The sequence below is a fragment of the Stegostoma tigrinum genome, chromosome 9, assembly GCF_030684315.1.
Source record: "Stegostoma tigrinum isolate sSteTig4 chromosome 9, sSteTig4.hap1, whole genome shotgun sequence".
Taxonomy (NCBI): Eukaryota; Metazoa; Chordata; class Chondrichthyes; order Orectolobiformes; family Stegostomatidae; genus Stegostoma; species Stegostoma tigrinum.
This window is the reverse complement of record NC_081362.1, coordinates 38100776-38114553: the sequence shown is the minus strand read 5'-3', so window position 1 is coordinate 38114553 and position 13778 is coordinate 38100776. Positions and strand designations below refer to the sequence as shown.

Below are 13778 nucleotides of genomic sequence, written 5' to 3'. Positions count from 1 at the left end.
TCCACCCTTAAAAGCATCAAATGCCATTTTAAAAATGTGGTTCATTATAAACATATTGTACATCACAAAACGAGACTTAGATCCATTCATTCTTCCTCCCTGCTATACAAATTGACAGACCCTTAGAATTTGTTAAATTTCAATTTAAAACATTTTAAATTTGGGATAATGTTTCCACAATGGTATTATCATTTCCATTAATTTGAATAATGTTTACATTAAATTGTTTCAACAAAAGGCTCCATCAGATTAGTCTCGCAATCTGTTTTCAAACTTTTCAAAGAAGGCTCGTGGGGTGGGATGAGTGCAAATTCGTATTTCCCTGTTTCTGTGTTGGACATAGACTTAAAGTACTGAAGTGAAAATAACACTTTGCCAGTGTAAAGTATTCTTCTGACACCGATTTAATTTCCTTGAGAAATACCCCTCTGACTTCTCTATTTCTGACTTATCACCCTGTAACAAGACAGCACTCACTCAAAAATGACTGGCATCAATTGCCATTTTGAAAAGTCTAGAAAAATCAAGAGTGACCAGCATTGATTCATTTATTAAGGATGCCTTCAGTTTCTCAATGCTGCTTAGCATTCTGCTGACTATACTACTCTTGTTTGTTTTGTTAATATGTTTGTTGAAGGTATCATACTGAAAGTAAGTATACATTTCAGATAACATATGCATATTCCTAAAGTACCTCATTATTTCTAGTTTTAGTCTAGAAACAGGGAGTTTCAATAAAGCCTTCACTTTTATTGTCTTTGACAACATCTGTCCTGTTCCAATCTCATGTCCCAAGTAAGTCACTCTTAGCAAATTAGCAAATTGACTTTTGGCTAAATTTAGCACTAAACCAGCCAGCCATAAATACTTAGAAAAATCTTTGACTTGACATATACTTTCTACCCACGTGCTACTATAATCTACAACATCATCTAAATACACTATACATCTATAAACCTCAGCCACGACTTTCTTCACAAGTCTCTGAAATGTAACTAGGGTGTTCTTTAACTCAATTGGTATTGTACTGGTATAATCTGTTTGATATAACAAAAGTAGAAATTTCTGAAGAAGGGTCCAGACCCAAAAACTTCAGCTTGCCTGCTCCTGTTATGCTGCCTGGCCTGCTGTGTTCCTCCAGGTCCACACCTTGTTATCTCAGACTCCAGCATTGGCAGTTGCTATTATCTCTAGAAATTTCTTTAGCCGTTGATGTTAATGGCACTTGCCAATACCCCTTCAAAAGATCAATTTTAGAAACGAAAGAGGAACTACTGACACTATTAATGGAATCTCAGTGTGTGAAATTAGGTCTGAATCTGTCTTCGTTGCCACATTCACTTTCTTTATCTTTTACAAAGTCTAGTCAATCCATCCATGTTAGGTACCAACACTTGGTGAACTCAAACTGCTTTGACAAGGTTCAACCAAGTGGCTCTCTATCAGGTACTGAAGTTTAGTTTCCGCTTGAGTTTGTTTTTATGGGCTTAGCTGATGAGGATGCTGTTTTATCACCCTTACTCTCCTTTGTAGTTGGTGACTAGAAGATAAGACCATTAAGACTGTGAGATAACAAAGTATGAAGCTGTATGAACACAGCAGGCCAAGCAGCATCTCAGGAGCACAAAAGCTGACGTTTCAGGCCTAGACCCTTCATCAGAGAAGGGGATGGGGAGAGGGAACTGGAATAAATAGGGAGAGAGGGGGAGGCGGACCGAAGATGGAGAGAAAAGAAGATAGGTGGAGAGGAGAGTATAGGTGGGGAGGTAGGGAGGGGATAGGTCAGTCCAGGGAAGGAAGACAGGTCAAGGAGGCGGGATGAGGTAGTAGGTAGGAAATGGAGGTGCGGTTTGAGGTGGGAGGAAGGGATGGGTGAGAGGAAGAACAGGTCAGGGAAGCGGAGACAGGCTGGGCTGGTTTTAGGATGCAGTGGGGGGAGGGGAGATTTTGAAGCTTGTGAAGTCCACATTGATACCATTGGGCTGCAGGGTTCAATGTGGACATCACAAGCTTCAAAATCTCCCCTTCCCCCACTGCATCACAAAACCAGCCCAGCTCGTCCCCTCCACCCACTGCATCCCAAAACCAGCCCAGCCTGTCTCCGCCTCCCTAACCTATTCTTCCTCTCACCCATCCCTTCCTCCCACCTCAAGCCGCACCTCCATTTCCTACCTACTACCTCATCCTGCCTCCTTGACCTGTCCGTCTTCCCTGGACTGACCTATCCCTTCCCTACCTCCCCATCTATACTCTCCTCTTCACTTATCTTCTTTTCTCTCCATCTTCGGTCCATCTCCCCCTCTATCCTTATTTATTCCAGAACCCTCTCCCCATCCCCCTCTCTGAAGAAGGGTCTAGGCCCGAAACGTCAGCTTTTGTGCTCCTGAAATGCTGCTTGGCCTGCTGTGTTCAGCCAGCTTCACACTTTGTTATCTTGGATTCTCCAGCATCTGCAGTTCCCATTATCACCATTAAGACTGTGAATGTTTCAATTTATTGGACAAAATTTCCATTTTTTTCCTGGGCAGTTAGCGAGCATCCTTGATAGAGTATGAATATCAGACTTCTAATAGATTTATACTGCATCGGTTGCAATTAAACTCTGAAGTCTGGACGGCACCTTTGTGTTCTTTCTTTATTCAATAAATTTACCATAGTTTGTAGTCAATTTCAATCTTAATTAAAAGATACTCAGAAAATTTCTCCAACACATAAGTTGTTGCAAATGCTTCTTTCTCAATTACACCATTCCATTGTTCAGTTTTAAGGAGAGCCCCTGAAGTGTTCCAGGCAGGTCTTACTCCATCACCCTGAATCTGAAATAAGGGTGCTCCTGTGGATATTATTTCTGCTGCTGTAGTAGACATGCAGGATCATTATTTGCCAGGGCCTCCAACAATATAAACATTGTTGATTTGATGAAATGGTTTTTGTTGATGCTCAGGCTAATACGAGCTCTGATCTTGTTTCAATGGTTTTGTTAAAATTTCATTTGCATGGTCTAAGTTGGGTAAGAATTTTCCCACAGATTTACTTTACCCATGAACCACTATAATCTTGGACTATTCCTGGTCGCTGGAAATTCCACATAAACTTTCATCTTCTGTGGAATCCCAGTGATCCCTGTTGTCCGCACATGTGGCCCAATGTTTTAATAGATGGCTTTGAAAATTGAATTTTGTCATTATGTGACAACCTTTTTCAAGTCTCTTTTTGCCATTTTGGTCTTCAGTGGATCCATGGATGACACCATTATCTATGCGGCACATGATGCCTTCCCTACCTTTTAATATGTTGGACTTTTGGAAAATCTCCTGTGTGGACATAATTCCAAAAGACAGACAGTTGAAAGAGGTATTATGAAAAGGTTTAGAAGTTGAATTTCTCATCTAGCAGAAATTGCCGTAACCTAATGTTCGATTTCAGCTTGGTGAAGATAGTGTAGTTTTATGAGTTTAGACAGACTGTTGTTCACAAATACCATTGAATGTATTTCTTGCTGTACTGGGAAAAAAAACAGAAGTTGCTAGAGGCTTGGCAGGTCTCGCAGCATCTGAGAAGAAAAGAAATCAGAGTTACCATTTCGATTTTTATCTTGTTGTACTGACTTGTTTAAATGTGCTAAGTTAACACATTTGGGAACTGGCAACATAGCAAAGCATTATGTGGTCTGTGCCTGGCAAACTAATCCCATTTGCAGCCTCACCTTAATCTCACTTCTTACCATTTTTACGAGTAGATGGGAGACCTTGCCAGGATTGAACAATCAAATGACTTCGGCAATCAGGGATCCTGTTTGGAAATCACCATGAATGGTTGGAGATAACACAGTGTTTCTGAGACTTTCTTGCCTTGTGTCTTAATGTTGTCTGAATATAATGCTACCTGCTGATCTTCCGCTTTGAGGCTGGTTCTTCCTAGCTGTTGCAGCTTGCTAGGTGAATTGATGTTCATCAGACAGAATGGTGACTCTTGCTCCTGTATCTAATTTAAAGTCAGTATGATGTCCTTTGAGTTTGATGTTAGCACTCTAATATTAACATCAATTCTCCATGACTTCTCCAGAAAAAGTCATTTCTTGTGTCAGGTGTCCTATAAAGGCAATTTTATGTGATTCATAAACACAGGCTTTTTAAGCAATCCACAAGTACTGTTATCACAGCGATGACTTTTGACGGTTTGAGTGGATCTTTCTTCTCACCTGTGGACCTTTCATAGTTGACGTTGTGTCTCCCTCAGTGCTGTCTGTGTTGATCATAGAAACATACTAATTCGAGTGAATGCAGATCATTCAGCCCCTCAAGTCTGCTTCACCGTTCAATAATATCATGGCTGATCTGTTTATGTTTCAAATTTCCAAATTCCTATCTACTCCTGGTATCATTAGATTCCCCTGCCAAATGATAATGTAACTACTTCTGCTTTCTGTGGTGGAGTTCCAAAGTTGCACAACCTTCTGACAGAAAAAAAATTCTCATCTTGGTCCAAAAAGAGTGCCTAATTTTAAAGCATTGCCCCTGATCCTGAACTGACCGACAGAGAAAGTATCCTTTTATGCACACTTTGTCAAGCTGGCTCAGTATCTTATATACTTTAATCATGTCAACTTTCACCCTTTTAAACTTCAATGAAAACAAATCCAGTCTGTCTAACCTTTCCTTATAAGAAAACCTGCTCACTACAAAGCCAATCTAGTGAACCTCCTCTGAATATTCTCAAATGTAATTACATCCTGCACACAGTATTTGAAATAACAAAGCGTGGAGCTGTATGAACACAGCAGGCCAAGCAGCATCTTAGGAGCACAAAAGCTGACATTTCAGGCCTAGACCCTTCATCAGAAAAGCTTTTGTGCTCCTAAGATGCTGCTTGGCCTGCTGTGTTCATCCAGCTCCTCACTTTGTTATCTCGGATTCTCCAGCATCTGCAGTTCCCATTATCTCTGACACAGTATTTGAGATGTGGTTTCACAATTTCCCTGTTTAGCTGAGACGTAACAGTCTTACTTCTATGTTCAGTTCCACTCATATTAATGGATAGAATTCCATTTTTAATTATTTGCTGTACCTACATGCTAATTTTTTTCGGACTTAATCATGAGTACTTTATCACTGTACACTTCAGAACTTCTAGACCAAACAGATCAGTTGTGATCTTATTGAATTCCACTCCTGATTCGCCTGTTCGTATTATGACCTCTGTTTTTTTCCTACTGCTAATGGCCTTCAGTGCATCACAGATGCCTATTTTTTAGCAATTAGATCTGTTCTGAATCTATCCCATTTAGCACTCTCATAAGTAGTACAATGTTCTGATTGCTCACCAGTGCAAAGACTTGACATTAATCAACAAGGACCATGTAGTGGTCACTGCTATCAATACTGTCACGGAAAATAGTATCTGTGATAGATAAATCACTGAAGATGAGGTCATGTGTCTATCTCATGTTAGTTCTTACTGCAAGCTTATATTGGTAGACATGTCTTTCAGGTTTCAGCCAGCCCATTCAGTAACGATGATATGGAACCGTTCTTTGATGACTGACATTGACTCACCATGGTCCATTTTGTGCTCTTTCAACCATCAGCACTTCTGCCGAACGGCATTCAATGTGGAGGTGTACTGTTTTGTCACCTAATGGAAGGCTGTAGGTAACAATTTGCAGGGGATTTCCGTGATTTTTTTTGACCTGGTCACATAAAGGACAGCTTAGTCACATGCCCCCAACATACAAAACACTGCTGCACCACCTTGGCCAATGAAATTATTGAGACCATTAGCTGAAAGTTATGATTTGAAGACTATAATTATATTAGACTGTACTTGTGTTGTCTATGAGACAGCTATTTCAATTCTGGTACATTTTCCCATATGGTAACAAGCAGGTGTTTGCAGGAATGATTGCGCTCAGAGCAACTTGTAGTGTCTGTTGCTTTGGTTTATGGCAAATAATTTGCCGAGGGTTATACTTGGAATTTTCTTTACAGTTTAATAGTCGGCATGCTAGGCCATTTCAGAGAGTAGTTCAAAGTCAACCACATTTTGAGAGTCTGAAGTCATGTGTAGGGACATAGAAACTTGGTAGTGACAGCAGATTTCCTTTCTGAAAGGATGTTAAGCTGAATAATATTCTTCTGTTCATATGTTCCTAACTAAGTGGTGAAAGTAGGTATGCTTTATAATTGTTGAAGTCATTACAACCGACCTGATGTTTATATCTTTGCTGTCTACATGGATGCTTTCAACAGGCTATGCTCCACAGCAGTCAGGAATAGGAACACTGTTTGTTTCTCCAAACACCGCCATGACTGACAGGGCCCTCAGCTGTGTCTGACCCATTGCCCATATTTCAGCCCTCACCCCCCACCTACTCCCTTCCATAAGAGTGATAGTGTCCTCCTCATCCTCAACTACCATCACATCCAAAAGATCATTAGCTACAATTTCTGCTACCTTCGGCGGGATGTCACCACCAGACACATATTCCCTTCCTTTCCCCTGTCTGCCTTCTGCAGGGACTGTTTCCTCAAGGACACCATGGTTCCTTCTCCTCCACTCCTAAAACTGCCGACAATCCCATGGCACCCTCACATGAAATCACAAAAGATGTAACACCTGTCCATTTACTTCCTCCATCCTCACTATCCAAGGCACCAGACACACCGTCCAGGTGAAGCAGCACTTTACCTGCACTTCACTCAATCCACTGTACTTGCTGCTGTACACTGGGGAGATGAAGCGCAGACTGGGTGACCACTTTGCAGAGCAACAATGTTCTGACCACAAAAATCACCCTGAGTTTCTGGTTGCCAACATCTCTGTCTTAGGCTTGCTGCACATTCCAGCAAAGCTCAGTGCTGGAGTGATTGTAATGATGTCAGCCAGGTGGACCTCATAGAATATGTGTTCCCTGATTGTGCCAGGTTAATAACTCCAGTCAGGGAATCCTGGCTGATAGATATAAACAGGAGAGATTCTAGGGATTGAGCATGGGGTCTGAGGAAGCCAGACTAGTGTCAAGCACTATGCATGTGTAATAAAGGGGTGACTTGGCGATGGGATACCTGTCTCTGTGGAGTTATTTTGAGCGCAAGCTGGAAAAACATCTCCTCATTTTCCACCTGGGGACCTGACAGCCTTATGGAACAAATATTGAGTTCAACAACTTTAGGGCTTGAGCACCTTCTCCCATGTCTTTGCCCCAATCCCCATACACTAGGACTTGTCATCATATACACTGCTACCACAAACAACTATTGGCGGCCACTAATGGTCTCCATTAGCAGTTATTTATTCTCCAAGGCTGACTTTACCCATTCCTTTGTCTATCCAGTTGTTTTTCTCTTTCTCAGCTCCCCCTCCACCCGTCATTTACTACTCCCTCCTCTCCACCATGTCTTTATCATATATACACTAACATCTTCCTAGCTATAATCAGTTCTGAAGAAGAGTTCCTGGACCTGAAACATTAACTCTGCTTTCTCTCCACAGAGGCTGCCAGACCTTCTGAGTTCTTTTAAACAGCAATTTCTGTTTTCATTCATTTCTCTAATTTGGAGCCATTATGTCTTGCACCATTCCAGTTGAGCCAAATGAATTTGACAAGGAGCAGCTATTGAACTTGGGTCCCTCTGTTCACAGTACTCAACCTTAACTTGATGAAACATTGGGGGAAACTACAGTGTCACAATCTACATGCAAGTTTATACTTTGCATACTGAAAGATCCAAGTTATTCACTTTGATAGGGGTTACTCATTATTCAACACTTTCAGTTACAAGCAAAACAATCCTGTTTGAGTAGACTTACAAACGCACGCTGCTGACTGGAAATTGGTCCAGCTGATTGTGTGAATGGATCCTCAAAATTAAATGGATTAAAAAGGTAAATAATCAGAATTCCTTCAAAAGACTAGAAATTGTAATTTTTTGAACGGAGTGGGGAGGATTACTAGAAAATAGGATAAAGGAATTTCATGCCCTTAAAAATCGTTAAAACAAAGTTGATAGTATGAGAAAATATAATTTTTGAGGTGTAACAACCGCACAAAAAAACCCCACAGATTCACACTTAATTTGTGTCACATCCTGTTTGCAAGTGTCAATTTAGTTCAAATAGAATGGGTCTCTAAGTTGTTTTAAAACTTGTTTTTTCATTACAGCCCATCCCATCTTCTGTAGCCACTGCAGCAGCAAATGGAAACTCAACTGTAAGTCACAATTTGCAATCTGGAATATATTTTAACTTCTTCAGCCAAATCAGTTTGGTGTCAGTTAGTTGTTTGTTACATGGTATCAGTGTGAAGACTAGGTTACAGCCAACAGGATGTTCACTGAAATCCTGGTAATTGATTTCTTTTGTGCTGTGCGTCAGTCACAGTCAGGTGTTAGTGAAAGATTTCCTGACTGAGCTGACTGCATGCATATCAAATGCTCTTAACGTCCGTAATCTATGAAGCCAAATGCTGCAGTTTATTTGTCTTATCTTCACAGGTTGCTTTGCGTCCAACTAGAAAGAAGACTCGAGGTAATTTAATTTCATTGTTCAACCAGCATAATTTGAGAAATCATTGGAAGTATCACTGAGTTGTTGAATGCACCTGGGTCTGGCTGCTGTTGAATTTATAATAATTTGGAGATGTAAATGATTTAGTTATTTTGTGTTTAAAAATAACATATCAATACATTGTGTGCAGAATTCAAATATGCAAAGTCCAAACAGACAGAGGTTGGAGTATTCAATTTAACTTGTTCTTCATAGGAAATTCAACAATGAGCAGACGAAGGATTTCCTGCAAAGACCTTGGCCAGGCAGACTTCCAGGGATGGCTGTATAAGAAGAGAACCAGCAAGGGATTAATTGGCAGCAAATGGAAAAAGTATTGGTTTGTTCTGAAAGGGACCTGCCTTTATTGGTATACAAATCAATTAGTGAGTAAATCTAATTTAATTTGACCTAATATTTCTGTGACTGGAGTTAAGTTTAATGTGAGAACCTCAGTCTAATATTATAGCAATTTTAGAATAGTTTATCTATCATTCTAACTACATTTCAAAGGAGTAAATAGATCATATTTTTGGACACCACTACCAAGATATGGAGAAGCCTGAGGCAGATTCCCAACTCGTCATGCATACAGTGAAAGAAAAGCATAAATTTCATGTTGGGAGTAGGAAAAGTTGTTGGGACCATTTTGCAAAATTCTAGTGTTGATTGAGGTGCCTGGGAGTGGATTGACTGATCATCATCTCAGCTTCAGCCTGATAGTTTGGGGCAGTAAAATACAGTGTAGGGCCTTGAGTTGGGTACGGAGGGAGCAAATAAGATTGTGCACATTTCTCAAATGTGTAATCACAGAAGTATTCATGAAGCACATTCAGATTAGCTGAGTAAGTACTGTGTATGATGTAATCATAAACATAATTGATCATGTGACCTAATATTTTGTTGACAAACATTTGCCAAATGTTACATTATTAAACTTGATATGCAGAAAATGCCCAGCAGGTTAAAGACATCTTACACAGAAAACCTACAGCTACTTCCATACAAGATAACAAAGTGTGAAGCTGGATGAACACAGCAGGTCAACCAGCATGTCAGGAGCACAAAAGCTGACATTTTGGGCCTAGAACCTTCAACACCCTCTCTGATGAAGGGTCCAGGCCTGAAACATCAGCTTTTGCGCTCCTGAGATGCTGCTTGGCCTGCTGTGTTCATCAGCTTCACACTTTGTTATCTTGGATTCTCCAGAATCTGCAGTTCACATTATCCCTGATTGCTACTTCCATACAAGTGAGCTAGAATTAGGCCCCTGTTTAAAGATATTTGCAAGCGGCAAAAGGATACTAAAACTGGAAAGAGGTGGCAAACAATGGACTTCACTGGCAGTGCACTACCTCAAGGAAACAAAAAGGCTGCAGAGAGGTCTTTGTGAAAGAGAAACATGAAAAGGGCCTTAGACTATAAGAAATAGAATGGTGCGGGCTTTTGTTACTTTGGTATGTTTTGCAATTCACGGGCTATGGTAAGGGCTGTTGCTCAAGATCAGGAATCTGCTGCATCATGGCAAAGTAATGAAATTGCGTTGAATGTTCACGCCCTTGTCTTTCATGTTGGGTGGTTGGCACATACTTCTGAGATAAACAATAAAATATATTGCTGGAACCTTAGTTTGTCAGGAGTGCACAGCTAAAACAACATCCAGTATTCAGCATTTATCCATTTATGCTTCCCTAATTGTTGATTTAGTACATCATGTCAATTTCCAGATATAAAGCGATTTGCTCGCAGCTAGCCTAATGGGTGATGGGGAGAGAAATATTAACATATTTCACATACATTAACACGACTTGTTCATGGGCTGTGCTGTTCTTTGTTCTAACAAAGAATAATTAACAGAACAATTATTATTGGCATAAACTAACTAAACTCTGGCAAAGCATGTCAAATCAGAAATTTGGTGAAAACTGAAATGTGGAATATTGTTTGTGATATATTGATATTTTGCAACTACAGTATTGGTTCAAATTCAACTTAAGTTTGCAGAACACATTTTACACTGCCTACAAATCTATGGTTCAAATTGACTGCAAGAGATCAGCCTTGCAAAGTGAAGCCAAATGACAGTTCCTTCATTAGAAAACACTTTGACAATGTGTTCATAATACATTTAGCTGCAGCATCAACAAGAACCGAAATTAATTTGCAGTGAGTCTACATTTGCAATGTGAGTATTTCCTTTACAATATGTCAGCAGACATAACACCCCCAATGCCCCACTCACAAAATTTAGGGCAGTGTGGCTAAATTCATAATTGAAAAGTTCTGAAATAGACTATCTTCTGAAAATTGGTAGGAGTAGCTTCATAAGTTGATTTTCTTCTCGCAAAGGTACAACTTAGGCATTAGCCACAATAGACACAGAGTCAGCAGTTAGACTTCATTATGTTTTGATAAATAATTAAATATTAGTTGCAACTTTATATCATTCTTATGATACCAACTGTCCCTAGTTGAACAAGTCAAATCCCTGACTAAAGTCTGGCTTGATAGGATCGTATTTTTTTATTTAACCAACGGTTTTTAAACTGAAACAGAGGCAATGCTGCTGATTTGGTTTCAACTCTAAAACAAGAATTAATTATACAAAAGAAAAGATGCTAAAATAGAACAAACAGAACTGCGTAATTATAAATATGTGTTACCATATTATGGTAGAATTCTTCATGAAGATGAAGAGTGGCACAATTGATTCTGTTATTAGGGTTGTGAATCTGAATAGAGGAAATTATGATGGTAGAATGCACGAGCTAGCTTTGCTAAATTGGGGAATATTACTTAAAGGGATGGCGGTGGGTAGACAATGTCAAACATTTAAAGAGGACACATGCTACAATAGCTGTTCATTCCTGTCTGGCACAAAAATAAAATGAGAAAGATGGCCTGATCCTGGCTAACAAGGGAAATTATAGATATTATTAGATCCAAGAAAGGGGCTTAGAAATTGGCCAAAAGAAGAAGAAGACTTGGGATTGGTAATAATCGAGATTTCAGCAAAGAAGGACTATGGATTTTTAAGAGGGAGAAAATAGACTACAAGATTAAACTTGCAGGGAACAACATACAAACTGATTATAAAAGCCGCTACAAGTATGCAAATAGAAAATGATTAAGGAAATAAGCGTATTCCCTCAGAGACAAAAACAAGGAAAGTTATAATGGGGTATAAAGAGATAGCAGACCAATTAAAAACATATTTTGATTCTGTCTTCACAAAGGAGGACACAAATGATGCCCTATAGTATGTTAGGGAACACAGGGTCTAGTGAAAGGGAGGGCCTGAAGAAAATCAGTATTAGCAGTAAATGGTATTGAGGAAATTGATGGGATTAAAAGCCAATAAATCCCCAGAGCCCAATAATCTGCATCCTGGAGCACTAAAGGAAGTTGCCTTAGAAATAACAAAGGCTTTGGCGGTCATCTATCAAGATTCTATAGACTTTAGAACAGTTCCAATGGATCAGGAAGTCCAGTCTAAGAATATGGAGAAGGCCATTTTGAATTGAGGTGAAAAGATAGTTTTTGCCCATAGAGTTGTGAGCCTGTAGAATGCTGTGCCACAGAAAGCAATTGAGACCAATTAGATATAATGCTTAGGGCTAAAGGGATCAAAAGGTGTGGGGAAAAAAGTGGGAACAAGGTACTGAGTTGGATAATCAATTATGATTGTTTTGAACCTGCTTCACCATTCAATAGAGACAAGTGACCGACAACCGACAAGTGACAAGTGACAAGTAAACAATTTTCTGTGTTCACACAGCACAGTTAAAAATATTTCAAAACGTTTGATAAAATAAAATTTCATCTGTCCCAAAACCATTTCTTTACAATACGAAATACCAGAGTGGGTTCCCTTGTGCAACACATCAATACGTTACAGTGTAAAAGAGAAATGCAGCCCAGAAAATTAGGCCCTTTTGTTCATTGCATCTGTGTCAGTCAAAAATAACCACCAAACTACCCTAATCCCATTTTCCAATACTTGGCTATAGTCTTGTATGCCTTGGCATCTCAAATGTATACCTAAATGCCACTTCAATGTTATAAGGCTTTCTACCTCTACCACTCTTACAGAAAGTGGTTTCTAGGTTCCCACCACGGTCTGGGTCAAAACATTTTCCCCTCATCTCATCTAAACCCTTTGCCCCTTACATGAAATCTATGCCTCCAGGTCATTGATCCTTCCATCAAGGGGAAAGTTTTTTTTCCTGTCCACCCTATCCAGGCTCCTCAATTTTACACATTTCAATCACGACCCCTTCAGTTTTCTCTTGTCCAAGAGAAACAACCCCAGTCTATTCTATCACTCTTCACAGATGAAACTTTCCAACCCTGGAAACACCCTGGTAAATCTCCTCTGCGCCCTCTTTAGTGTTATCATATCTCTCCTATGGTGTGATTTCCAGAACTGCACACAATACTCTAGCTGTGGCCTGACTAATGTTTTGTATATTTCCCACATAACTTCCCTGCTCTTAAAGTCTATGCCTCAGCTAATAAAGGCCGGTATATCACAAGCCTTCTTAACCACGTTATCCACCTGTCCTGAAAAGATGAGGGACCAGTGGACATGCACAACAAGGATCCTCTGATTCTCAGTGCTTCCCAGCTCTTACCATTTGTCATGTGTTTCCTTGCCTTGTTTGTCCTACCCAAGTGCATCACCTCACATCTATTCATTTATCACAGATCAGTGCATCTGACTAGCTCGTTTATATCCTCCTGTAATCTAAGGCTGTCCTCAATATTTAACACTCCATCAATTTTTGTATCATTTACGAATTTACTAATCAACCCTCCTACATTCAAATCTAATTCATTTATATAAACTACAGACAACAGCCTTAATGCTGACCCTCTGGAGGACCGCATTGGGCATAGGCTTCCAGTTGGAAAAACACCTCTCAACAATCACCCTCTGCTTCCTGTCACTCAGCTAATTATGAATCCAATTTACTAAATTCCCTCAGAGCCCATAGATTCTTATTTTTGCTACCAGTACCCCAAGTGGGACCTTATCAAAGGCCTTGCTGAAGTTCAAGTAGACATCAAAAATATTGTCCTAATCTACATACATGGTCACCTCTTCGAAAAATTCAGTCAAGTTGGTTAGACATCACCTTACTTTAAATCAGCATTTAACTATGCTGATTATTCTTGTTTAATCCGTGCCTCTCCAAATGTAGATTAATTCTGTCCCTCAATTGCTTCCAGTA

General features: G+C 39.8%; 1 protein-coding gene across 2 annotated transcripts in view; it reads left to right on the top strand.

The window, feature by feature from the left end:
• Window positions 1-13778, top strand: part of ipcef1 (interaction protein for cytohesin exchange factors 1) — a 169033-nt gene that overhangs the window by 81194 nt on the left and 74061 nt on the right. For both annotated transcript variants that reach the window (XM_048535947.1, XM_048535946.2), the window contains exons 2-4: window positions 8162-8209; window positions 8493-8526; window positions 8761-8930. In XM_048535947.1, the coding sequence (XP_048391904.1) occupies window positions 8162-8209; window positions 8493-8526; window positions 8761-8930 (252 nt within the window). The remainder of the gene's footprint in view (window positions 1-8161; window positions 8210-8492; window positions 8527-8760; window positions 8931-13778) is intronic.